We start from the raw sequence: 26,375 nt of genomic DNA, 5'->3' as shown, positions 1-26,375 counted from the left end.
TATAAGCACTTTAGATCTTAGCACATTTTGTTGTTGTTCGTTTATTCCCTTAACTGCAGTGTTAGAATCAACATTTTTTCCTCTCCTATTTGATTTTGTTTTTGTATTCTGTGCACTTAGTCCCCAATAGGTGGGTGTTCTGTATAGAACAGAAATGATGTTTTTGGTCCAGAGGAAGACAGGTGCTGGTGAACAATTATTTCCATGGTGACATTACTTCCATTACTTCCAGAAAAAAGAAGGTGTTGTACAGGTGGACAGAGTGTTGTGGAGAGTAGAAAGAGGGTGAGTTATATTTGAGCGCTCCCACCCTCTGGTTTCCCCATTGATAGTCAGAATTTAGTGGAGCCTGTCAGTCAGCGCTTTGGTCTGTTGGTCAATGGCAGATTGGTCCAGAGTAAGTTAGAAATCACCCTCAATTTAGATGTGGTCTTGGCATGCAAAACTGAGACTTGTGTAGAGGCACTGGAAGGCTCTGTTTACCCAGTTTTGTCTTCCATTCACTCAATAGACATTATTGAAAGATGGAGATGTCTATAATTTTCCTGCTAAGGGCAGCTGCTGCAGCAGCAGGGGGAATCAGTTAATAAACAAGCATTGCTATAACAACAACAACAACAACAACAACAACAACAACAACATAATTTATTATTTATACCCGGCCCATCTGGCTGAGTTTCCCCAACCACTCTGGGCGGCTCCCAATCAAGTATTAAAAACAATGCAGCATTAGATATTAAAAACTTCCCTAAACTTCCCTATGATATTCTGAGGTGAGTGTTGTAATCAGAGGGCCGAGGACTCTCTTGGAAAAAAGACTCTGGGTGCATAATGATCTGAAGAGACTTACAATGTTTGGGCTTATTTCCAGCTCCTATTCTAGACACCACCTTGTCTTCCCAGCCTAGTATAAGACCTGGCATAGGCTTATCAGTGGCTAAACCAGGGGCATTCTGAAATACTGGCCGGGTCAGAACAATGAATCTGTCACTAACATCACAGGGAGTTGACACCTTGGGTGTGAAAGATACCTTAACCCCAGACCAAATACTGCAAAAATGTAATGTGTCCATCCAACATGAACCAAGTGACTAATTCTAACCCTGTTCCACTGTCGAAATGCTAGCCAGGGTTCCTGAAAAACAGTCATAAGCACTTTGCAGCAGAATGACTTGTGGGTTGGGGTGACACCTTTGCACAAAATCCCTTAACTATGGGAAAACTGTCCAACTCCCTATAGGTTAACCAAACAAAATTGAACATTGTGTCCAAACAAACGTGGCTAACAAAATGCCATCTGGTGCACACTGGGGAATTATGGTTATGCAAATGACATTGTCAGCAGATGGTGTCTCCAGCTTTTTTCCCATAGGGAGAACCTAAAAGAAGCTTTCCCTCTGGGCCTCCGAAAGTCATGTCCTTTTATTCAGGCAACCCTGATGAGATTTATCGCTTGTGCAACACAGCTTCTTTCTTCCACCATATATATTCCTGTGCATCATGAAATTTGGAAAGGAACCTCAGTCATTTCTGCTGAACTTTTTCCCGAGTTTATGAGCAGAACTTCATCTAAGCATTGCTCTTTTTCTAGCAGAGATTGGCCAAGCCCAATAAAAACAAAACAAACTGTAAAAACCAAGGAGGAAATAAAAATGGACTTGAATGGGCTGCATTTCTTTGGTGCTCAGTGTTCTGATGAGGGTTTTTTCTCCTTCGCTATCATCAGACTGCTGACCGCCAAGTATAAAACAAATTCATGTGCCAGCTATTTATAGCTCTGATGGGAAAAAGCAGAGTTCTGAATGTTTAGACTTTCAGCCAGACGCATGCTGAGGTTTCATGCTGAAAAACAGCATGTTGATAGACGATGGCATTGGCTACGTAAACATTAGCAGTTTAAAACTCAGCACAGTTGTTTCCCTCTCACTGCATTTCAGGTTGCATTTTTGCATTGTTGTACACACCAGGGAGGGAGCGGAATGTCTTCCCCTGATGAGCATTACCTGTTTGGTTTCTCCACATCTTCAACCCCTCCGAACCCTTGCTCAGTTAAGCTGTCGTCTTCACATGTGTTATAATTTGTACATGCACAACATGTGTCTCTAATGCACACAGCTCAGCTTTACTGCAGCTTACCTTTTCAAATCAGATGGAAGCCAGTTTGGGGGAAAGTGTAATAAACAGCAATATATCTCAAGAAACTTCAGGATAGATATGGACTGTGGCTAATGTACGTGCTTGGCTTCAAATATCAGCAGTGAGAGTGCTCTGGAGCCACAGTAAATGGTAATGTGTACACAGCTTATGTGTTAACTACAGTGGTACCTTGGTACTCAAATGGCTTGGCTCCCAAACAAATAGGCTCCCGAACACCACAAAGCAGAAAGCGAGTGTTCCGGTTTGCAAATGTTTTTCAGAAGCTGGATGTCCAAAGCAGCTTCCATAGCTTCCAATTGAGTGCAGGAAGCTTCTACAGCCAATCGGAAGCCGCGTCTTGGTTTTCGAACTGTTTCGGGAGTCGAATGGACTCCTGGAACGGATTAATTTCGAGAACCAAGGTACCACTGTTCTTTGAAGTAGTTTAGTACAAAGAGTAAAAGGCTCTTTACATAAGCTTACAACAAACAAAAAAGTGAGGCCAATCCTAATGGCAACCAGCACTGTTTGCACTACTGCCTTCTGGCAGGAGATATAGAAACATCAAGTCAAGGACAAATAGACTGAAAAATAGTTTCTATCCAAGAGCTGTGGCCTTTTTAAATGCTGTAACTCGATAGTGTGACCTGGGAGTTTGATGGGTGTGGGTGTGGGTGTGGCTGGAATGTGGTTTGTTTGGTTGTTGTTGTTGTTTTGCTTTTGTTGTTTTTAAGGGATGGCATCCAATTTCGTTGCACTTGTGCAATGTTGCACTTGTGTAATGACAATAAAGAATCTATCTATCTATCTATCTATCTATTCTTGTAGCACCCTGCTTGTGGTTAACGCTTAGCTGGAATGAAATATTCAACGCAGCAATAGAGAAATTAAAATAATAATTTATTTGTCAGACAAATAAATATGAGGCACAGTGGTATATGGTTACCAAGCTCTGGCCTGGCCTCTTGCCATTCTGGCCAGCACTTATATTTCCTTAATCCAGCCCCCTTGCTCCTCCTGTGGCTGCCTCTGTCCAATCAGCCTGGTTGAAATTCCTATTGGCTGTTTGCTAGAACCAATCACAAAAGATACACCCATTTCCTCTTGCCCTTTTATGGGAATCAAAAAGATATATATTCTTCTATCTATAAATGACAAATAAGTAGTAATATATCTTACATGTGTCTCAACAAGGAATCTTAATTACCAGCTCACCTCTTGCCCTCCTTGCCCTATTGCCTTCCAAAACAGATGGTTAATCTTGAATTTTTATCTTAAACATATGTCAAGGATTTTGAGTTCACATCAACATTGAGAGATCTCCTTCATTTGAAGGTTTCTAAACAAAAGGCCTGACAACCATATATCAGGAGTGCTCGATGGCGTCTCCTGTCTGGCAGGAGGCTGGGCTGGTGGCTGACTTAATTTCAGGATAGTTACAACTCTTACAACTATATGAAATAAGAATCTAGCATTTCTTAAATCCTTTGCATAATTATATTTAAACTAATATATGGCGCTGTGGGTTAAAGCCTCAGCGCCTAGGGCTTGCCGATCGAAAGGTCGGCAGTTCGAATCCCTGCGGCGGGGTGCGCTCCCGCTGCTCGGTCCCAGCGCCTGCCAACCTAGCAGTTCGAAAGCACCTCCGGGTGCAAGTAGATAAATAGGGACCGCTTACCAGCGGGAAGGTAAACGGCGTTTCCGTGTGCGGCTCTGGCTCGCCAGAGCAGCGATGTCACGCTGGCCACGTGACCCGGAAGTGTCTCCGGACAGCGCTGGCCCCTGGCCTCTTAAGTGAGATGGGCGCACAACCCCAGAGTCTGTCAAGACTGGCCCGTACGGGCAGGGGTACCTTTACCTTTACCTTTAACCTTTTAAAAGGAAAAGAAATCTTAAAAGGATCTTAGTTTAAGAAAGAAACAGCTTTAGAAAAGACTTCCCAAAAATGCTCTCTTTCTGCCAGCCAGACCAATTGCTTTTCAATTTGCTCTTGGCCTTTTTAACCTTAGGAAGAAGATATGGCTCATTTTACTATTTATCAACCCTTAATTTGTAGGGTCAGTGTAACCTTGGCTCTCAGCCTGTAATTCCCTTTTTACGACTTTGAGAATTGTTTTCTGCTATAAATCAGGGGGCCCCCTTGTCTAGGAGAAAAACATTTTTCCAAGGTTCTTAGGCAGCTGCTCTTCTGCCTGGCATGAACATTTGAAAATCTTTAAGCTCATTTTAAGATACAAGCCCTGATTAAACATATAAGCTTTAATAAAAATTCAGGCTTATGATTAGATGCCTCATTCTCACACACAAAAATAATAATTAAAGGACATGATGAGGGAATAGATTTCTGCAGTCATTTGGATTATCATGAAAAGAGGCTGAATTAGGGTGCCATGCTAAGCAATGTTAGAAACGGGGTGGGTGGGGGGGAGAGAGATCATTTAAATCAGAGATGGGAAACATCCAGCCCTTTGCCTCCAGGTCACACTCCACCTTTCTTCCTGAGATTCACCAGGCATCGCTCAATACACCGGACAGGCACTCATCACTAGAGTCAGAGCAGACTCACTTTATGACACAGCTCAGATTTTAAAATAAGCCTTTCTGTGTTAGGCCTTGGCAGGTTATGATATTCAACCAACCTTTGGATAGGGAGGATGAATTCAAATTATTTCATGCATTAAAAGAAAAAATTACAATTGGCAGTTTCTCCCAACTTAAAAACACGTCACATGCACTTTTGAAATGACTGCCTAGCCAGCATCTATGTTGCCAGAGCTCCTGGAAGATCTGACTGGGTTGCTGTACTCAGCAGGGCCAGCAGCCTGTTTATATCAGTGGTTCTTCTCCATGAATGCCTCCTTTGAACTAAGGGTATGTCTCATCAAGGAAAAAACTAGTGTTCCAGACTTACTGGAGACCACAGAGGCTCTGCTGCAAATAGTTATATCCAACCCCCAGGTGACAGCATGCAAGACAGAAATCAGGTCCCCTTACCACGTAATGTGGAGCTGCCCAGCTGTAAGCCCCCTTTTGGATGAAGTCCTGATATTAATTTAGAGCTACAATTCCCCATAGTAGTTTAACAATCCACACTTCTTCTATGGAAACTCTGCAAATTGTAGCTCTGTGAAGGGACTAGGGGGATCTCCCAGCAACTCTCAGCACGCTTAATGAATGACAGCTCACAGAGTTATTTGGGGAAGCCATGACTGTTTAAAGTAGGGTCAGAGTGCTTTAAACGTATGGTGTGAATATGTCTTGAGTACTAGCAACCTCTCTACAATTGGTCGAATTATGTTCCCCCTACTCGAAATTCACCATTGGGTCATGCATGCATGATGGATAGACAAATGCATGGTGCTTCAATAATGGAAGGAGCAGCCATCACCTTCCGTACAAAACTGAGAACATTTGGGCACCTTCTATTGTGTTCTATGCATCACAACTGACAGTTTGGTATATTCATATTTCCAACAACTTATACAGTGGTACCTCGGGTTACAGACGCTTCAGGTTACAGACGCTTCAGGTTACAGACTCTGCTAACCCAGAAGTAGTACCTCGGGTTAAGAACTTTGCTTCAGGATAAGAACAGAAATCGTGTGGCGGCAGCGGGAGACCCCATTAGCTAAAGTGGTACCTCAGGTTAAGAACAGTTTCTGGTTAAGAACGGACCTCCAGAACAAATTAAGTTCTTAACCCAAGGTACTACTGTATGATGAAAACACCTTAACCCATATCCCATATATCCTTTCCCCCCTTATTTTAACTCCTTCTATAGATTGTGTTTTGCTCAAAAGCTGCAATAAACAGCAAACAGCTATTTAGTCTAAAGAAAAGTTTTCCCATTAATATCACAATTTTTGGCTTGTGAGAAAGCTACAGGGGGAAGTACAATGTCATCTCCGCATTCCAAGATCACCTCAGTTTAGAAGTATGAACTGCACAAGTGCTTCTCTTTGGTTTGAAGAGGCTTGATTAACGTATAATTATTTTTGCTTCTTCACTTGTCACTTCACTTCTTGCATTTACTCATGACAATACACAGAAGCCTCTGAAAATTCATTTCAAAGGCTATTTCTGCCTCAGCCAGAATCAAAGATGTACCGGTAATAAGAAAACCTGAACTCTTCTTAACGATTGTAAAAAAAAATGCTGACACTTCAAAATGCCCTATTTGCCATTCATTTCTCAACATATAACCTGCAGCAGGATTTAGTGAAAATGGCCAGACGTAAGGATGAGGCATTACAAATGAAAATCAAATTTGGGACATTTCCACCATGAAAGGCATGAAAACAGAATCGTGTTTGTTATAGTCGTTTGCTGGAAGCGCAAAAAATCATCAAAGCATTTCTGAGGTAAACCGAGGCTGACTAGGAGGGCACCACATTCAGAGGCCTACAGTTTTCTGGTGATTTGCCAGGCCACACTCTGAAATAGTTAGGGATCATATTGGTGAAACTGCTTTGCATTTTCACTCTTGGACTGTGTCAAATAAATATTAGAAGCAGAAATAATGTCCAGCGTTGTAAAGGTCACATTTAATGAAAGTTAGTTTCTTATCACTGCACTTCATTGTTTCTCTGTAAAATAAAGCCTCTCTCTGGCCAGGCATTCTTTTGACTGCCATGTTAGAATAAAGCAAACTACGTTTTTTCAACAGTGTTAATACGGTGTTAATTTAAGCACCTTAAATAAAGAGAACAGAATAACTTACCAGCTAGAACAATGGACAAATGACTGAGTGGCGCGGATGTAACTTCTTTTGACTTAAAGGCAGCCATTAATTTCAGTTCTAATGCAGCTGCTCTTGAGGATTGGGTGAGACTTTTAAAAAGGCAAGCAGATCAAATGTGTGCTTCATTATAAACAACATACTGGCACGTAGAAAATTTCTGGATATGAAAGCACATTTTCACTGCAATGTGCAAAAGTGGGCTGCAAGTGTTTTTCGTAATACAAGTTCCCTGATTTGCCTGGAATAACATGATCTCTATGACAGTAAATTGTAACGTGTTAAGTGGTTCAGATCTCCACATTAAATGGAACAGTATACAAATATGATCAAACTGAGGTACTCCCCCCCCCTTTGTTGCATATCCTTGCCTGCGATATGAGCAAAGGTGACACAAATATTTCACAAACCACTATATTGTAAAAAGAAACTGTATAGGCCCTGCCATGCATGCTTCAGTAAGAACTGAGTAAGGGACCTTGTAGACTATTTTATTGTGGGCTTATTCTGCAACATGGTCTTGGCACTGTAATAGAGCATTAGAGGTGAATTTATTCTGCTTTAGTTTGGTTCTGCAATGCTGCTCCAATGCTACCACATTATTACTGTCTGGAAGAGCTATAGCACGACAAAAAATAAACCAGAATATCTGTGGTAGAGAAAGTTACAGGATTTTAGCAGGAAGTTAAGGGATACACACTGATTGGAAATGGAAAGCGTGACTGCCTCCAAACCCTTGCAGGTGCAAACAGTATCGAAAGTGGGACTGTGTATGACTGCTCCGATAACATAATGACCACATATCATAATGAATGCACCATAAAATGTACTTCTGCAAGGGCCCCCGAAAACCAATCCATTGAACTAGTCAAACCCACAAGTTGTAGTCAAACTATGAATCCTTCAGAGGATTATTAGAATAAAGAATAAGTAGTATCTCACAAATGAGCACCTCTCATGCTTTGCCAGTACTGGAATTGTGGGCAGTTGCTCAGACTAACTTTGACAAGGAAAACAAAGCCATTTAAAGCTTACCAAGTTCATCAGTAGTTCAGGAACCACAAGTAACCATCTGTTTAGTGGCAAGTATGGCTTGTTATTTTGCTGCTAGGCAAAATCCAAATGGAGTATTAAATCTCTAATTTAAACACATATGCTCCAAAGAAGTAAAAGGCATACAAAAATAATGAGAATGTATCCAAAACCAAAAATAGGCATTTCTGCTGAGGAAAGCATTGTGTTCTGGTGTTAGAAGCAAATATTCCCAGAGGTATTAAGTGTAATATAGAATGATCACACCTAATTTTTACCACCTGGATACTCTCTGTGCCCTGCTGCAATATTGCTGGGAATTCCTGGGACCAAGATGAAGAACTTGGATCCAGAAAGGCTGAGTTAAAGTCCCTCTGCCATAATGGTTGTGTGATCTTGAGCAAATCAGCCTCACTCTCCCATGTATAAATGGGAAACAACAGCAAGAGCAACCTAACTTACAACCCAACTTTAAATCTAAATCTTTAAAGATTTTGAAAGCACTTTAAAAATAAAAGTGCTATAAGAATGCTTAGCAGCGGGAGTCCATAAGGCTCTGTCATTTCTAAGTGTAAGGGAAATATGTAATGTAATAAAAGCAGAAGGGAAAGTGGGTCAATACTGAGGAGTAAAAGTATCTTTTTTAAACCTGTAATAAAAATAATCAAGAACTGTTCTTCACCCCTTCACAATATAAATCATTTGTGACCCTGTTTGACCTTGTATTCCTTGCAGTGGTTGTTGATCCAGCCTATGTGGTTAAATAAGCAAACACATACATTTATATCTCTGACGTTTCCTCCAAGGAACTCAGGGTGGTGCACATGGTTCTCTGTTCCCCTATTTTATCACCACAAACTGGTAAGCTAGGATGAGAGAAATGGATTGGCCCAAGATCTCCCAATTAGCTTCATGGCCGAGTAGAGAACTGAACCTGGGACTTCCAGGTCCCAGTCTGACTCTAACTGCAACACTACACTGACCCATGTAATACAGTAGTACCTTGGTTCCCAAATGCCGAAAACCTGGAAGTGTTCTGGTTTTCAAATGTTTTTTGGAAGCCGAACGTCCTATGTGGTTGTCGGCTATTGTTTCCGGGGTGCCTGCACCCATCAGAAGCTGCGCCTTGGTTTTTGATCATTTTGGAAGTCAAATGGACTTCCAGAACGGATTAAGTTTGGCGCTTTTGGTTTTGCTATTTATTTTGCATTTTTTGTTTTTTAGGCATTTTTGGTTAATTTGTTTTTGTGAATGTGTGGAACCCAGTTTAGCTACTGATTGTGTGACTGTGGAAATGGATAAAAGCACTCCCCCCATCCAAACAATGACTAACATCAGTTCAGGTAAGAAAAAATAATAATTTTAATTTTTATCATCTACAATACTGTCTTATTTATTTTATAGTACAGTACATTAATTATTGCTTTCATTTTATGGATCAGTGGTCTCGTTAGATAGTAAAATTCATGTTAAATTGCCGTTTTAGGGGTTGTTTTTAAAAGTCTGGGATGGATTAATCTGTTTTGCATTACTGTCTATGGGAAAGCGCGCCTTGGTTTTGGAACACTTTGGTTTTGGAACAGACTTCTAGAATGGATTAAGTTTGAGAACCAAGGTACCACTGTATGGGATTGCTCTACTTGGGACCCACTCCTGCACCACTGGATGTGTGTGAAATGGGAGCTTAACTCTCACAGTTTTCCCTCAAAATCATGGAAACATACCATTTTTTAAAGACTGGAGATTTGTAGTCTCTTGAAGAGATACAATTACCAGAATTCCATGGAAGAAATGTAGATGTTTCCTAGTGCATTTTTTCTGCTTGCAAATGAAACCATGCTCTGCCTCAATTCATCTGACCTCTTCCTAGTCTTTCTCCACACTGATTTTCTCAGTATTATTTTATTCACTGGTCAACAGTATGGAATTCTTGTTGAAGGCATGAATGGTGTATTGTGCCTTATGACGTGCAAAAATTGGTATACTGAAGGAATCCAATGACTGCATGAAATGTGATGGAGAAATGGGAAAAAATAAGGGTTGTTCTGAAAGTAATGATCTGAATCTTGCAAATCATGTACGACGTAAAGTTGACACAGAACACACACCTCCATGGGATATAAGGAATACAGTAGCAACAAAGAGAAGGGACAAGCTTTATTTCATAATTTTTTTTCCTTTTCTTTCTGCAAGCAAAACTGCTTTGATATAAAATGAGTCCAATGATACAGTGCTATCATCCACTCAAGCAAAAGAAAACCTCACGCTGACGTGAATGCAGATTATACTGGCATTCTGATACAAGTGTAATAATTCTAGATTCCAGATGGTGTCTGGCCTTTAAAGCAATGGCACAGAAAATGCTGCAAAATATTGGAGTACTGAAGTACTGGCAAGTGCTCTTTAAGTAACTCTCTCTGTGAATTCTCTGTAGGATAATGTTTGATTAACTGCAGTATGAACTGTGTCTTCTGTTTCTTAGTATCCCTGCCACATGCCTCTTCGAGTCCACTGCGTTAGTTCAAAATGCATAATGTTGACTGTTGTCTTTTTCATTTGTATTAAGACAAAGTTATGAGGTATCCTTTACTGTAAATCTAATGATGAAGTGACAGGCCTTGTTGACTTAGGACGCAAAGACAATTGTACATTCAGTAATTGCTTTTAGTGATCTCTCTACACATTACTGCAAACAACCGTTAGTTACATTGAAAAAAAACTTTCTCCTTTTCACATATGATATGGCATAAACGAAACAAAATTTGACAAAAATCATACACATAAAATAAACAAGACAAATACACAAATAAGGCCATCTGCAAAATTAAAAATCCAACTCTCGTAATATTTCACAATAATTTCTACAGAATATTTTACATCTTAAAAACTTAAATATTTAATGCACAGGAAAAAGGTGGTCTTGACAGAGCCGACCACACTATCTCTTGGAGGACTTGTCTAATTTGCTGGCCGGCGACTTTCTTTGTGGAGTTGGAATTTTGGAAGGTTTTCCAGATGCTGAGCGAGAATTGGGTCGGGGTGTTGGCCTAATTGGGGTATGAACAGTCTCTGATACATCTGAGCACACAGACTGAATTTCTGAAATATCAAAATCAGATGCGTCACTGCCCCGGCGGCTGCTTGCTCTGCTGCCAGCCTTGCTTCCTGCTCGACTTCCAGGTCTGCTTGGTGTTTTTCTGGTGTCTGCATGAGGAGGAGAAATACACCCATTGCAATTAGAGTGAGCAGGGATAACGAAGGCTGATTTTGTACTGGCATCATCAAGAGCTTCATGGTGCTCCATTATGGGCATCCAGAAGTCTACTCATGCGAGTGCTGCTTTTTCATTACAAACCAGAGGATAAATCTAACCGTAGCTACTGGTCATGGCAGCTTCTATCTCTGAACACTAGTGGTTGGGTTTCACTGGTAAGGAGGCTGCTGCTACACTCACATCCTGATTGTGGGCTTCCCATCCTGATTGGCCATCGTGAAAACATGATGCTGGACTGGATGGTCCTTTCGTCACATTCAGCAGGGACGTTCTGGATGCTACCCACTGGGCACATCAAGTATGCCCTGTTTCAATCCTACATGGGTACATCAGAGCCCCTCTGTTATGTGCAGCTGGTGGATATGAGTCAAAGCAATCTACTGTTTTCAATGCCAATTATTTCCCTTTTAAAGTGCTTTGTATCACAAGTGGAACTTTTCACTCAAGCTCCTTCTGCTCTGGTATCATGAAACTCACAAGTTGGACATGATATTAATATGCAGTTCCAATTTTACATCCCACCTTCAGTGAACCAGTGAATTTGCTGCCAAGGTGTGTGGTGGAGTCTCCTTCTTTGGAGGTCTTTAAGCAGAGGCTTGACAACCATATGTCAGGAGTGCTCTGATGGTGTTTCCTGCTTGGCAGGGGGTTGGACTCGATGGCCCTTGTGGTCTCTTCCAACTCTATGATTCTATGATTCTAACCAGAATTTCATCAGTACCAAGGCCTTGATTCAAAGCAGGATCTGCCACATTTCAGCCTCCCAAAGAAGCAGATCCAACGCAATGTGTGTACATGCAGTAGTCTACTTTTGACTCTTTGTATTAGGTACTAGCATCCCAGAGACATTTATTCCAAGCTCTCCAGTGCTCACCTGCAAAATGTGCCCTGACTCTTGTAGCTGCTGTTGAAATGAGGCTGCTGTCTTCTCCAGAATGGAAACCCTTCCCAGACAGATATCCTGGCAATCTAAGTTTACTCCCTTGTACTGGAGTCCCCTGTAGGACACAAGGAGAACTGAATGAAACAAACCCATTATGTTCTGCAACAAACAAGAGCTGAATTTAGGACTCCATCCATATCACCTTCTTCGGAACATGCATGGCAAAGAAAAAGCTATTCCAAAAAGTGATGACATAGGAATATTTAGTTAATGAGTTGGAAGGGGAACCAAATGGTAATAATATCTAGTATGTAAAGCACTTTACCTGTCACTGTATCTCTTCCTTCCCTCCCTCAATGTTTCCCAGTTATCAATTTTTAGTTTATAAACTTCTTGAGAGCAAGAACCTGTCTGGTTTTGCTTACATAACTTGGTAAGGTGCTTTGTACACTGATGACATTGTATAAATGAACAAACAAACAAACAAACAAACAAACAAAAAGAATGGCTTTTTATATTTACATGTCAAGATGTAATATAGCTGCCAACTTAGGATCACACTTCATGTATCTGATGAAGTCAACTCTAAACTACAAAATCATGAGTTTACTCTATGACAATACATTTTGCTATTTTTTCTGCAACATGCCTATGCTTCTGAAAAATGCACCAGTGTGACTAGTCTGAAGGATCACTGTTTAGTCATCAAGGCAATATGGAATTAATTCTGACCAGGGAGGACAATTAAATTGCTGCGCTGACACTTCTTTGGTTTGCTACTAATAGCTAAATGCAAATAGGAAGTTTACATTGAGGCTATGCTATCTGCTGAAGTATGGAGAAAAAGAAAGCATAATATTAGAAACTGTCAGAAATTCATATTCTATATTGTGTTTTAAATCCTGTGGATATTTAGGAGTAATAATTCTGTACATGTAATAAATGTATTTTATGGGAAGGATAGCTAAGTAGGTGTTTTGCTACCTAGTAAGCAAAGCCATACAAAAATCTCAGAAGTTAGTTGTAGAAAAAGCTGGAGGGAAAGTAGTAGAAGTGGTAGCCGCCACAAGCAAGAGCAGTAATAACACATTCTTCTCAGGGCTAACCATTGATGTACTGCATACTCTAATATAATTTTGTATTATGTGAGAAGACAGCAGTATTATGTCAGCAGGAGACAGTCTACTGATTTAATCTTTGGCTCCTTAATCCATAGTAGACTCTTTCAATCTTTTATGTATTTCAGTTCTCAATATTCCCTTGTTCTAAACAAACAACCATTTCCCTATGAGAACTGAGAAATTATAGCTTGGGTTGTTTCCCCAGGATTGGCACTGAAAGATACTTCAGATCCTAAATATTCTGGTGGCTGCCACCTACGCAGTGTTCCACAATCACCAGATAATTAATTTTAATGCGTGTTTGTACCATGAGGGCACGAAGTGAGACATTCTTGGTGGCTCCTTGAGATATATGGAACTTCTTTCTCTTGGAGGACCGAGCCAGATACACTCTAAGATATTTTTATTTTCACTCATTTTTAATGGCCAGAGTAAAGCAGATATGGGATAGTTGCAATGCAATCTCACAATTTTATCTAGGTTTCCTAGGCATAGTATTTATAGTTTCTATTTTAATGCCATTTCTTGCTCTGAGCTGTTGGGAAGGGATGGGCTTGAAACTAAACTCAGGCCATAGTTCAGCATGGAATAGAAAGTGTTTTAGTTTATTGATTTTGGCGTGCTTAGCTCTGAGAGGCCTAAGTAATAAATGGGGTCAAACAGAGCCAGAACACCAATGGCATACTATTAGGTAAAATAATATTGGACTGACTTAATGTTAGTGCAGGAATCTGAAACTTCTTGCATTTCACATAACTTTTCATTAGGCAGAATGGTAATGCACCAGGATCTCATATTTATCTAACCGCTTATCTAGAGCAAACTAGATGATTTCAGTTATAAGTATCTTAGACTCCACATGTACAGAGCTGATTCCTAGTTTGACCATCGTTATATAGAATTTAAAGACATGCTCATCAAGACCGAAACAAACTCAAATGACTGATCAATTTATAGATTTAAAAAGAGAGAAAGTAAAATTGCTGGATAGAAGATTGAAAACAAATGGAGTGCATTAATATGTAAGGAAGGTACAGCATAGCTGGGCAAGGAACTGTAGTGAATGTTAGCTAACAGGATAGTTTTAGTGAATGTTAGACTAGAATATCCATCCATTACTGTACCTCTGTGGATGACACTTGATATTCAGAGCACTCTGGAGGTTTACAAGGAGATGATGTTTTGCTGTTTATCAACCATGGTTTACCATAGTTGCGTGTTAAATGATGGGGTGTCTGTATGGAACAATGGCAAATCACAAGGGTGAAGAACAGGCGATGGAAAACAATGTCATGGAGAGGAATATTCAGATTATGAATACTGAATCTCACAGTAAAAGTCAAAAACAAAATGACACCAAAACAAAGCAGGAACAGTTGACAAGCATTCTATACAAAAGAGAATGTATGTGTGCTTTTTAAAATGCAATGGTGGGTTAATGGTTTTTTCATTATTGTTTTTTTCCACTTTTCTAATTAGCTTACATGTTTTTTCCCAGGCTTGCACGACCGCTGCGATTGTAAGGGAGGAAACGATAAAAATTTTTTGTTAGCTTTCTTTGAAAAATAAAATAACCAATATCTCCCCTATTTGTTTTAGGGTAGCATTATGGCGAACTGTAGCAAGCTTGGCCTGATTTTATTAACTGCATTAAATTTCATCTGCACCACTCCAGTCATACCTTGGGTGTGCTGGCAGCAAGAGCTGATGTTGGAGCTCCTTGAGCAGGTGGATTTGACACAGACATGGATCTGTTGGGTGAAGCACCCCTTGAAGAAGGTCGTGATCTGCGTCCCCTTTGTCGGAAGGCAGCCATGCTTTGGCTAGCTCCGTCTGCCAAAATGAATTTCTCACGTAGCTCCATGTTCGTCCTCCCTTTAGCTAGAGGATGCGAAAGAGAGAAATTGAGAAGTCTGATTATTTCCCCGGCTGCCTGTCCATATCGCTGGCTTTGCTAGAGCTAAACAAACAGGCCAAACAATTCAAACACATTAGTGAGTAATGCATTTGTTTGAGACAAAAAAAGTTCATTTGCAGAATATGCGCATCTAACATTTTACACTAGCAAAAGATGAACTGCGCATCTAACATTTTATGCTAGCAGAGATGAACTGCTGTCAACATAAATCAGCATGATAATGGAATGGCTCAACATGCTATTTGGTTACCAATGCACAGACTCAACCTGAAGACCCATTTGACTATGCTACCACTGTTTGGATGATTCAGAAACAGATGCTGGCTACGATGAATAAACATGGAGAGAAAAGCATAAAACCATATTAATTCTAAGCTATATAGTAATGCAGTTGGGCAACATGCAATGACAAACAGAAACTCCCAAACAGTAAAGAAGTGATGGGATGCTGGGCACAGACAAACGCAGGTATAGAGGCAAAGGTGAGAACTTCCCACAAGGTTCAGATGCGTGAACAGGTTAGCATTTGGTTTTCTCTGTCTTAATGGCAATTGCTTTTGAAACACTCTTTCCGAGCGTGTCAAAGGAAATTTAGAAGCAAGCTCTCAAGCACCAGCCAGTGCAATAAGTGTTAAGGCTAAAAAATGTGAAACGTGAAGCGTTGTGTTAAATATATATTTGTATATATCAAAGCAGAGTGGGTAGGAAATGGAAAAGAACATTAAGAACAGGAGAGACAAAGAGAGGGGTTTGCCAACCTATAGTAGGCTGAGTGGTAATTGAAGAGTTTGATTCCGAACGTAACATTTTACTCCCATGATGATGAACTAGAAAAAATGACACAGGATATGGGTCATATTAAAAGAAAATTGTTAGCAGGAGAAGAAATCAATTACAGCAGTTGCATATGCAAGAAGATTCAAAGCTGCAGGCCAAGGACAGATCTTAAGTGATTAAAAGTTCTCGCTAAGTGTTCCTAAGCAAGGTCGTGGAGTTTTCTTCAGCAAAAGAAACCACTCTTGGTGTAAGCTCAGCTGCAGACAGTCCCAATGTCATCATGTAGGTAAAAAAAAAGAAAGCAAGTAGTTTCTTTGCCATCTTCAAAAAGGGATGTTCTATCTTCATACTTCTTAAGGTTGCATGAAATGAGGACACAACATATCACACAGTGCTTTAATAGAATGAAACCTAGTCACCATTAAGACACCCAACAGGTTTGCATATGATTTAGTTTCCACATAAGAGCTAGTGTTTCCATGGCAAATTTGATGAAGAATGCAATCTTACGTTCCATCCTTTTGAGACAGGTTTATCTCTGAAATTATGTTGCCCTTTGAAAGGGATTTTGTGGGTGAAGTACCCCACAAATGGAAAACAAAAAAATTCAGACTCATATTCAGTAATACTGAAAATCACAAATGAACTATCCTTGCTGAAAACCTGTTTCAGAAAAAAATAATCTCTCCATATTGACTCAATTTACACATAACGCTAAACCATGGTTTATGTTAGTGATGAGCTGTAGTGAGCTCTGGACTTCTCCCCTGCCTTGTCGTCCTCTGGTGTGACCGTGAGAAAGGATAAAAAGTTTTGCATGATGTCCAAACCTAGATGTCCAAATTAACCTTAACTATGGTTTATTGAAACAAGTCATCTTCTTAAACTATGGTCTGAAGTTGGCTTGTTTAAATAAGTGGTTAAGATTAACCACATTTTGTCCAGATCCAGATGATAAAAAGCTGTGGTTAATTTAAAACAGAAGTTAATGCCTCCTCGTAGTTGTGCGGGAGGAGGAAGGGAAAGGCATAAACTACAGTAGCAGCCATCACATCTTCCATATTTGTATACACTGGTGTTGAAGAACCCAATTCCTGTAATGGGAAGCTTGGTGATTATCAGCTGGAGATACCAGCTGTTGTTGTTTTTTAAAAGCAGCAACAATAAATATGTCAAATCAAGTCTATTCACCTGACTTAGGTGGAACATGGGTGGATTGTAGGCATCTCACAATGTAGGAATAAAATAGCACATGTAATCTGTTATTATAGGAGTCAATTATATTCAGTCAGAATGCTACATTCCACTTTTGTCCTGTTAAGATTCTTCAGAGTAGAGTATGAGATGGGATGATGGAATCAGGTGGATCAATGTAGGCTGTGTAACTATCTCATTTATTCCTGTACAGCAGGAATGTAAAATGTGACTCAAGCATAACGTAATTAAAACAGAATTGAAGCAAGTTTTCCACCTGAGGCACAGTTCACTCTTTTTCTCAACACTACAGGTAACATCCAGTCATATGATCCTTTACTAAACAGAAGGAATTTTAAGTTGTAGTTTCAATTGTATCTGATAAAATGGTGGCTGGATAAGTAAGCATTAGAAAAAAGAAATATATAGCCCAAAGAAGCATGTATACCACCACAATGTTTACTTTTCAGTCTGAACTTGCAGCATTACGTATAGAATTCACAGTTTTAACTACAGAGAAAAATAATCTAATATATGCCCAATAATGTTTTCTGTAGCTACTTTTCATTTTTGAGAAATACAACACTACGTTCACCACCCCATCTTAACATTCCTTTGTACATTCACAACATAAAACTGGGTGATGCCTTTTATATTATTCCCTCTGGGATTAGCAAGTAGTCACTATTTTACTTACCATTTCCACTGAACTTCTGGAATTTTGCCCCCCAAAGTGATTGCTTCACTTCACCTCTTGGTGAGCCTAGCCCAACCAATCCCATGCCTACTGCATTCTATCAACACACACAGCACGCAGACCTAGGACCCAGAAATGATTTCAACTAAACCCAGGCTATCCTCTTCTGTGAATCAGGTTTTAGGCTTATAAGGCTGTTAAGATGCTACAGTGAAATCTGCTTACAAATCTGGGCTCAATAGATTAGAATCCTTGGAAGATCTAGGCCATAAACCAGTGAGCCATTTTCCCCTTCAGCTGTTCACCATGAGCCAGGCTACATGTTACACTCACCATAAGAGTGGTCCCACCACAGTTTCTGCTCTTCCCCCCTCCCGACTCTAAGGGAAAATTAGCTAACAACAGAGAAAAGGGGAGATAACCAATGGACAGGAAAGGGAAACCAGCACTTCCTCCTTTCCTGTATGTGTGGTTTCTGTGTTCCTGACAGCTTTTCATTCTGTTGGTGTGAGAGAGCCAAAGAAATTCCTTGCAAGTCAAGCTCTCACGTGGTGAATGCAATGTATAGCCAGAGTATACAGCAGAGCTTTCCAAACTTTTCATGTTGGTGAGACACTTTTTAAACATGCATCATTTCGGAACAGTATTTCAGTTTTGCATCATTCCACGACACAGTAATTCGGTTTTACTAGCAAACCAGAGGTTAAACTAACCCCTTTCCAGCTCTGGGAGGAGCGTGGGGAGCGTTTGTGTGACACACCTACACACTGCAGCCAACACATTAACGTGTCGCGACAAAGAGTTTGGAAAGCTCTGGTCTACAGTATCTTCAGTAGGTAGTCCTTAAAAATAGCAAGATGTATATAAGTAGGGCATGTGAATCAGTGTTTAACTAAACCAGGGATTTATACAGTTTACATTTCATCCTTCTAACCTCTTCTACCCTAGTTAATCCATGACAGCAGTTGTATATACACTATTAATGGGTTTAATAGTCATATGTAAAGAAGTCTTCCTACATACCTCTGCAAGGATCATTTTTCACTAAGAACTCATCAAGTGCCATCCATCCGCCTCCAACTCGAACCATAACAGTGCTCCGCAGAATGCGGACAAGACGGAGTTGCTGGGAGTCACCAAACTGTGCAGGAAGACAGGAAATCAAGCTCAAGGTTTCCTACAAGTTCTAAACAGCACAATGCGCTCCAAGCCAAGAGGGTTAAAATTAGCCACACACAATAAGCTCCTAAATCATTAGTAGAAAAATCACCAAAGAGTTTTGCATTATGCATATGGTAAAGGTTGTTTTCAAGTTGAATGCAACTGCATTAACCCAAAAGGTAGCAATGAGATTGGTGGGGAAGGGGAGGGAGGCAGAGCACAAGGGTATAATGCTGTTAGGTTTGATTGCCCCCCCCTTGATTCTTGAAAGCCACATGGATGTTTCTCAGATCTTTTCAAAGGAGAAAAATGAGTCATGTAATACAGGAAGCTATTGTATCATGGAATTGTACTGTCAATACTAAAACCTTCACTGATCTCTCCTTGAAAAAATGATAAGAATATTTCCACCGAAATATGGATTAGAATTCATTATGAGGACACTGATCCACAGAACAAATATTACAGTGATGACCACTGAATAAGTCAGAAAAACAAACTTTTATTGTTATTTCAGAATTTCTTTTTCACCCTCTTGCCTTCTGGAAAGCTGCCCCTTAGAATAGCCACTAAGGGCTTTTCTAGGCAAGTGTTGTATCATGTAACAAAAAAGAGTTTTTATGAGGGATCCAGTTATCTTTCTTCAGGGATGCCCTTCTTCAAGGGGTGCTAATTTTTTTAGCATTTTGTGACCATTCTCCCACACATTATGTGTATTTCTATAGCCAGTGTGAGAAGTAAGAAAGAATAAACTAGATTAGGGCAATGGCCCATCAAGGCCATCCTGCTCTTACAGTGGCCAAACCAGGTGCTTGCAGGAAACCCACAAGTAGAATTCAAGTACAAGAGCACTCCCCCTCCTGTGGTTTGCAGCAACTGGTTTTCATAATCATTGCTGCCTCCAACTGTGGAGGCAGGACATAGCCATCATGGCTAGCAGCCTTAAACAGCCCTCTCCTCCATGAATTTGTCCAATCCGATTTTAAATCCATCTGGGTTGGTAAACTATTGCTGCCTCCTGTGGGAGTAAGTTCCACAGTTTATGAGTTGCATGAAGAAGTAACTTTCTTTTATCAGCCCTGAATCTTCCAACATTCAGCCTCATTGGATGGCCAAGGGTTTGAGTGTCATAAATTAGGTAGCTATTGAACCATGCATGTCTCCACTTTTCTAGTAAATGTTTTTACTGTCTATTTTATTCTTTTAAGTTTCATTTTTCTTACTTTGTTAGATGCTGGCTGAACTCCATTATGCTACCCCAACACGCAGCATTTTAAAGTAAACCAATAACAGGCCAGCACCAACAAGACTATCCTTTGAACTCAAAGTAATAATGCTGCAATTCTGTGAATACTTTATATTTGTAAAAAAAACCCTTAAAAAACAACAGCTTGAAGGCTGCAGACTCCCTCTCCCCAATGCTAGAGCTCACATCTCCTTCCAGAAGGATAGTCTCCCCAACTTGAATGATGTGGTAATTTTCAGTTGCAAATATGCAGCTTCACTAGCACAAGTATCAGTTGGGGGGGGGGACCAAACAAAAAAACCCTCGCATGGTGGGGGCAGGAGCTCCAAGGATCTAAGGCAGTGGTGGCAAACCTTTTAGAGACTGAGTGCCCAAACTGCAACCCAAAACCCACTTATTTATCGCAAAGTGCCAACACGGCAATTTAATATGGGATAATAATGATTTTCTGCATGCACGCATACAAATAAATATAAATAAATAAATAAACCCAGCCAGATGGATGGGGTATTATTATTATTATTATTGTTATTATTATTATTATTATTATTTGCTCTTTTTGTTACTGGCAACCCAGCAGCCGTAGCACTTGTGTGTGTTGCGAAGCAGGCTGTTAGGCAGAGCGCACGCAGGATACTTTCCCTGCATGTGGGTGTGTGGATGTGTATAGATGTCTGTCTGTTTCTCTCTCTCTCTGTGGCCCCTTTGGCACTTCTCTCCTGAGCATCGGAGAACAAGAGAGAAGCAGAAAGGAAACAGAGAGACAGAGACAGACAGAGGACTCAGCGTGGGACTTGGGGAAACCCGCAGCTGGCAAGCGACTGACCCTTTCATCAGGGAAGCTGGAGTTGCTATGTTGGGTTGGGCTTTGGGTGGGCAGGAAAGAGAACTGAGGCTCATTGGTTTCGCAGCGTGCAGGCAGCAAGGTCTCCTGTTGTGAGGTGTCTTCAAGGAGCAGCTCGCCTCCACCCCCTTCACTTCTCTCAGCCCCTCTTCATAACATTCACTCCTTCTACACCTCGCCCACCCTCTCACTGGCTCTCCCTCTTCCCCACCCGGTCTGCGCTCTCCAGAACAGGAGAAAGAGCAACTTCCTTCTGAGTTCAAAAAAAGGAGGAGGGAAAGGCAGGGAAATCAGGCTTATGCAAAAGCCAGGCAGAAGCATCCCGATGTGGCACATTGCAAAGCTGCCCCCTCTTCCGTGTGTTTTGCTTTGCACAAGCGTGGCCCAGCGTAGCGCTCCCCTCCCTGGCATGGGAGGGCAGGCTCCTTCTCAACCCCCACCCCGCTCTGCATCTTGGATCTTGAAAACAGCAGCACAGCCCGAGCCTGCTGTTTGTCCTCAAGGGTAAGAGACAGACCCTTCTGTTAATCGATGGCTAGCTGAGCTGTCGCTCCCCGCCAAAATAAAAATCCAAACCTGCTTCGGATCCAAACCCACACCATCACAACCCACCGTCTCCATGCTTCCTTACCCAGCGCCCTGTCTGTCTTAAATTGCAGCGTTTGGGGGGGGGGAGCTGGTTGGCCAGCACACAACTCTCCCCCACGCTACTGCGGGCAGCGTGCACTCTAGGGAGCGTTTCCTGCCCAAATTGGCGGGGGGGGGGCTGCACATCCGCCAACCACCTTAGGGAGCGTTTCCCACCTGCAATGGCATGGGGGGAGCGGCTGTCCCTTTGCCAGCCCCCAGTAATGGCCCTGCATGCCATCTTGCGCGCATGCTATCAGAGAGGGTTCTGAGTGCCCACTATGGCACGCATGCCATAGGTTCGCCACCACTGGTCTAAGGAGAACAAGTGTGCAAAATTGTACTTCTGCTGTACTTTGTCAAAAGCAAAGTTTTAGGAAGTACATAAATGCTGGTCCTTCAATTTAGTGATCTGGGAATGCTGCAAAATCCCTTAGGTCTCTTATAGCCTGTCCACATGTTCTTATGCAAGTAGTTTGAAAGCATAGCTCCGCTCTTTGAATGTAACATGCATTCCAGACATACTTCCTTTTAACACATATTTCCTCTCTCCATATTGGTTTTATAACTGGTTTTGGTTTTAAAGCATTAATGTGCCAGTTATGCAGAAAGTATCTGAAAAGGGGTGCTCAAACAACATTCTTTCCAAATGTTACAGCGCACACACCACACACCAAGTCTGAGGGCCCTTTAATATGTACAAGTAAACAATCACTTACTGAAATGTGAAAGAAAGAAAGAAAAACAACTGATTCCCCTCCCAAATATTCTGGAGCCTTAGCAAAATTCGTTGGTGATCTAAAGGACTCATTACACTCTGTTGCTTCGTATATTAGTACACATGGTGAAAATCTTTGCACCATTATAGCATAATTTTCAGGCTCATTCAAGTGGCTTAAAGCCTACTTCTCCCAATCCATGAATGTAAACACATGTTTGCATTTGGGGCAGCATGTTTAGCCTTAATCTGAGATATGAATGAGCCTTCTGGCAGAGCACACAGACTCTTCCCTCTTTAAAATACTGCAATAAGGCAATAAGTCTTCAATTAACCATAATTTCCTGTTATGTCCAAAATGGGAAACTATGGTTAACAATGTTCAGAACAACCCAGGATCTTAAACCATGGTCTGAAGCTGGTTTAAGATTCTAGCTTTTTCTGAACATGGCAGCCATAGCTTCCCAGTTTGGATGTAGTGGGAAAGTATGTTTAATTGAAGGATTATTGCAGCATGCAGAGAAGAGAGGAGGGAAGAGCAATGTGAAGACAGAGTGTATGGGCAACAAGGCTCATGCATATTTTAGTTTAATAAGCTGCTATAGAATGATCTGACCCAGGCCAATAGGGAACTAAAATGTAGTATAAGGATGGCCACCTGAGTTTCTCCTTCACTCTTTATATGCACATTTCAAATCTCCTTTCCATGACATTAGTGTCAAATCACTAATACATAAAGTGTCTCCAATAATTGCAGTGGAAGCCTTACACTACCATTGCAAAATGCTATGAATCGTAGCTGATGTTGTCAGACTGTATCTGAGAGACCTGACTCAGCTGGCAGTAAGGTTTCCATCAGCAGAATGAGGAGAGAAGCAGGTTTGGGATATTTCCCTCTTCCCCGCTGCAGACCCCCCCCCCCCAGTCTCACTAAATCTGACATGGAGGGTCCAACCCTGTGTAGTAGATTTAAAGGAGGGTTGGCTGCAGGGGGGAAGGGGGAAATATCCCAAACCTGCTTCTCTCCTCATTTACATTTCCCACTGTAATAGGAACGTGTTCTGCTCTTTTCTTTTCCTGCCATTGGGATTCACCCCAAACTGCTGCACAGCACACCTGCAGGCCTGACCATTACAGCAAGTGGAGGAAGGGAAGGACAACAGGACCAGGGGAGAAAGGGCGGGACAAGCCATGGCTGCCTCACGTCTAACTGTACTGTGCAATCTGAAAAGTGCACTGGCAGACTGCAGGGTTACAACCTTTAAATCCCAACCAACGCAAAAGACCTCACTCTTCCATATTATCAATCCAACACATCCAAATATCTTGTCCACCTCCAACTGATCCTCCATTACAGGTAGGATCTCAGAGCCACCCTGTTGCCTGGAAGAAAAAAAATAGCCACGAGGGATTCAGCACTTCTTAGCTCAGATTATTGTGATATGTAAGACCAGATTCTTCATGTGGGTACCTATGGGGAGTTCTTCCCAAAGATCACACTAGAATAAAATGCCGGATTTCATCCTTGGAAAAAAGCTAAGGTAAGCACTACTTGTTTTACAGCCAAATCATGTAACTGAGTTTAATTTTTCATGTACCTTACTGAAACACAGCTTAAGCAAAGGGAGAAAGGCATGTTACTTTTGGGAACCAAACAAGAGGAAAGCATATAAAGTTAACAAATTGAAAATACATAGTGGCTGAAGATTTTCTTTCTTTCTTTTTTTACTCACAAGATTTTATGCTGCATCAACTGTATTTTCTGATGGTCCTTTGGGGTGGGGGGTGGGAATGCGTTCCATTGTATATGGCAGCTCCTGAATAAGTCTGGGGAGATTTCCTGGGAAATCTTGTTTTGGGAAACCCCATCTGTCACCATTATGATATTTTGGGGCGCTTACCCCCCCCCCCGTTCTTCTTTCCCCGAGCCCATTTAGGTAATTAACTTCTACTACTGTTGTGCCAAATGATCCCTAATCTCAGGTGTCACTCTGCTGCGGTCAGGAGTAAGCAACCTGCCCCAGTCCCCCAACTCCCATTTGGGAGTGGAATATTTCTCTCCCCATTTTCCAGACGGCACAATGCTTCAACATTGCCACTTGCAGCTCCAGTGCTTCCTGTCTCATTCATTTAATGGTGCTGAGGCAAAGCCACACCCACCCTCCTGAAGAAAGCAGGAGAACAAACTCCCTTCACTACATCATCTAGGAAATCAAGAACATTGTATCATGCAAAATGGGAGTGGCTTTAGAATTGGGAGCAAAGTGGGAACAAAGGGAAAAGTTAAGATTATATAATGTATTAGCGTGGATGGCATGAGAAGGAAAATTTAGTTTATTGTACTCATGTCAGAGTAGGTGAAACTTTAAATCACAAATGGGATTTTTTTTACACTGCATAATGTTGAGTAATCTCATTCTAAAAATCTATATAATCTTCCTTTACTATTAGGTTTCACAGGGAATAGATTCTAAGAAAGGATGATACAGCAGAACCTCGGTTTTCGAACATAATCTGTTCCAGAAGACCATTCGACGTCCAAAACGTTCGAAAACCGAAAACTGAACCCTCAATACAATAGGGAAACTCAAAACGGAAGCCGCATAGCATGTTCAGCTTCCGAAAATCGTTCGAAAACTGGAGCAGTTACTTCCAGGTTTTCGGCGTTCGGAAGCAGAAATGTATGACAACGGAGGCATTCAACAACCGAGGTTCCACTGTACTAACTTCTAAGAAGCAAGAAGAATGATGGACTGCACACGAAACAAAACAGAAATAGGCAGTCTTTACCTGGGATGCAGTCTGCATGGTGCCCAATTTGCAGTGATGGTATTTATGGAAATGCAATTTCCCTATTCAATTTCTAATTGAATGTCCCTTTTTGTTTTTGGCAAAAGCTTTAAAAAGTGCAAGTTCCTGGATCATCTTACAGTGGAATGCAGCATGGAAATTTAAAGGATACTCCATATATGAATCACAGTAAAATCTTAACAGCAATTCCAGTGTGTAAACCACAGGAAGAATGCCCAAAGGCATTTGCACTAACAATTAATGCAGTCTATTATCTGGTTCCCTTAAAAGTAATCTCATTAATGAGGCAGCAGCAGGCAAAAAGGCAATTCCCAAAACAAGGAAACCAGTTAAGCACTTCCAGAGAGGCATCGTAGCTGACCAACAATGAATTAGCTTAGGGTGAAAGGGGAGGGGAGGACAAACCACTGCAAGCTGAAATGATGACATATTAAAAGAATATTAGGAACTCCATAACACATTCCACTGTTTATACCTGATTTCCCAGGAAGAACTGACAAGAGATGGAAAATGGGAGAAAGACATAATTAGTGTAACAGGAAATCCTCTAGAACACACTCTAACAGCACATACACATTCTAAATCTTCCAATTTAGTATGTAGCTTAGAGATGTGCTGATAACATCAGCTGTCTGGGCTGTTAATACTGTCAGACCTGACTCCTATGACACCTATCTATTGCTTGCTGTATAATCTGATTTCCTTCCGCCAAATTCTCCATGGAAAATGATATTGCTGAATTGAAATGAAAGAAGGGGGCGACAATTTGGTAGATCCCCCCTTGATATCTACTTGCTGGTTTTTCTGGCACATTTTCTATCTAGAGAAAGGAAAGCATGCTTCAATGAAATCAAAATCAAACAAAAAGAAAAGACAGGATGGTGATGACAGAGTACAACTTTATTCAAATATGTTTGGAAGGCTAATACACTCCCAACTGTTTGCTCTGTTGGAAAAATAATAATAATTCTAATTCAGAAGTTAATGAATGTTCCACTATAAAACCTTGAAAGCTGTAGGTATAACTTGGTGCACGCATGGAATATTTGTAACAGGCATTAAGCTCTATTACTTGGAAGTTTCATCAAAACCCAGGCTCCTTTAGAAAGTTATTTACAATTCCAATGCAAGAAAAGATTTATTGTGACTTCGGTGGTATAACAGTAGCTTTTCTTCTTCAATCACAAGCTAAAAGATC

General features: G+C 41.0%; 1 protein-coding gene across 14 annotated transcripts in view; it reads right to left on the bottom strand.

Annotated features, from left to right (window-relative positions):
• Window positions 1–10,048: 10,048 nt before the first annotated feature.
• Window positions 10,049–26,375, bottom strand: part of DST (dystonin) — a 306,444-nt gene continuing 290,117 nt past the window's right edge. For 9 of the 14 annotated variants that reach the window (XM_079970248.1, XM_079970257.1, XM_079970258.1 and 6 more), the window contains 7 exons: window positions 25,653–25,670; window positions 18,794–18,911; window positions 15,861–15,929; window positions 14,866–15,065; window positions 14,309–14,419; window positions 12,055–12,178; window positions 10,049–11,110 (listed from right to left, as the gene is read on the bottom strand). In XM_079970248.1, the coding sequence (XP_079826374.1) occupies window positions 10,845–11,110; window positions 12,055–12,178; window positions 14,309–14,419; window positions 14,866–15,065; window positions 15,861–15,929; window positions 18,794–18,911; window positions 25,653–25,670 (906 nt within the window). In that variant the 3' untranslated portion in view covers window positions 10,049–10,844. The remainder of the gene's footprint in view (window positions 11,111–12,054; window positions 12,179–14,308; window positions 14,420–14,865; window positions 15,066–15,860; window positions 15,930–18,793; window positions 18,912–25,652; window positions 25,671–26,375) is intronic. The other 5 variants (XM_079970249.1, XM_079970250.1, XM_079970253.1 and 2 more) reach the window with 3 other exon arrangements.

Source organism: Podarcis cretensis (assembly GCF_951804945.1).
Source record: "Podarcis cretensis genome assembly, chromosome: 3".
In the NCBI taxonomy this organism is placed as follows: Eukaryota; Metazoa; Chordata; class Lepidosauria; order Squamata; family Lacertidae; genus Podarcis; species Podarcis cretensis.
Note: the sequence above shows the minus strand (reverse complement) of the source record. Positions and strands in the feature narration are given on the sequence as shown.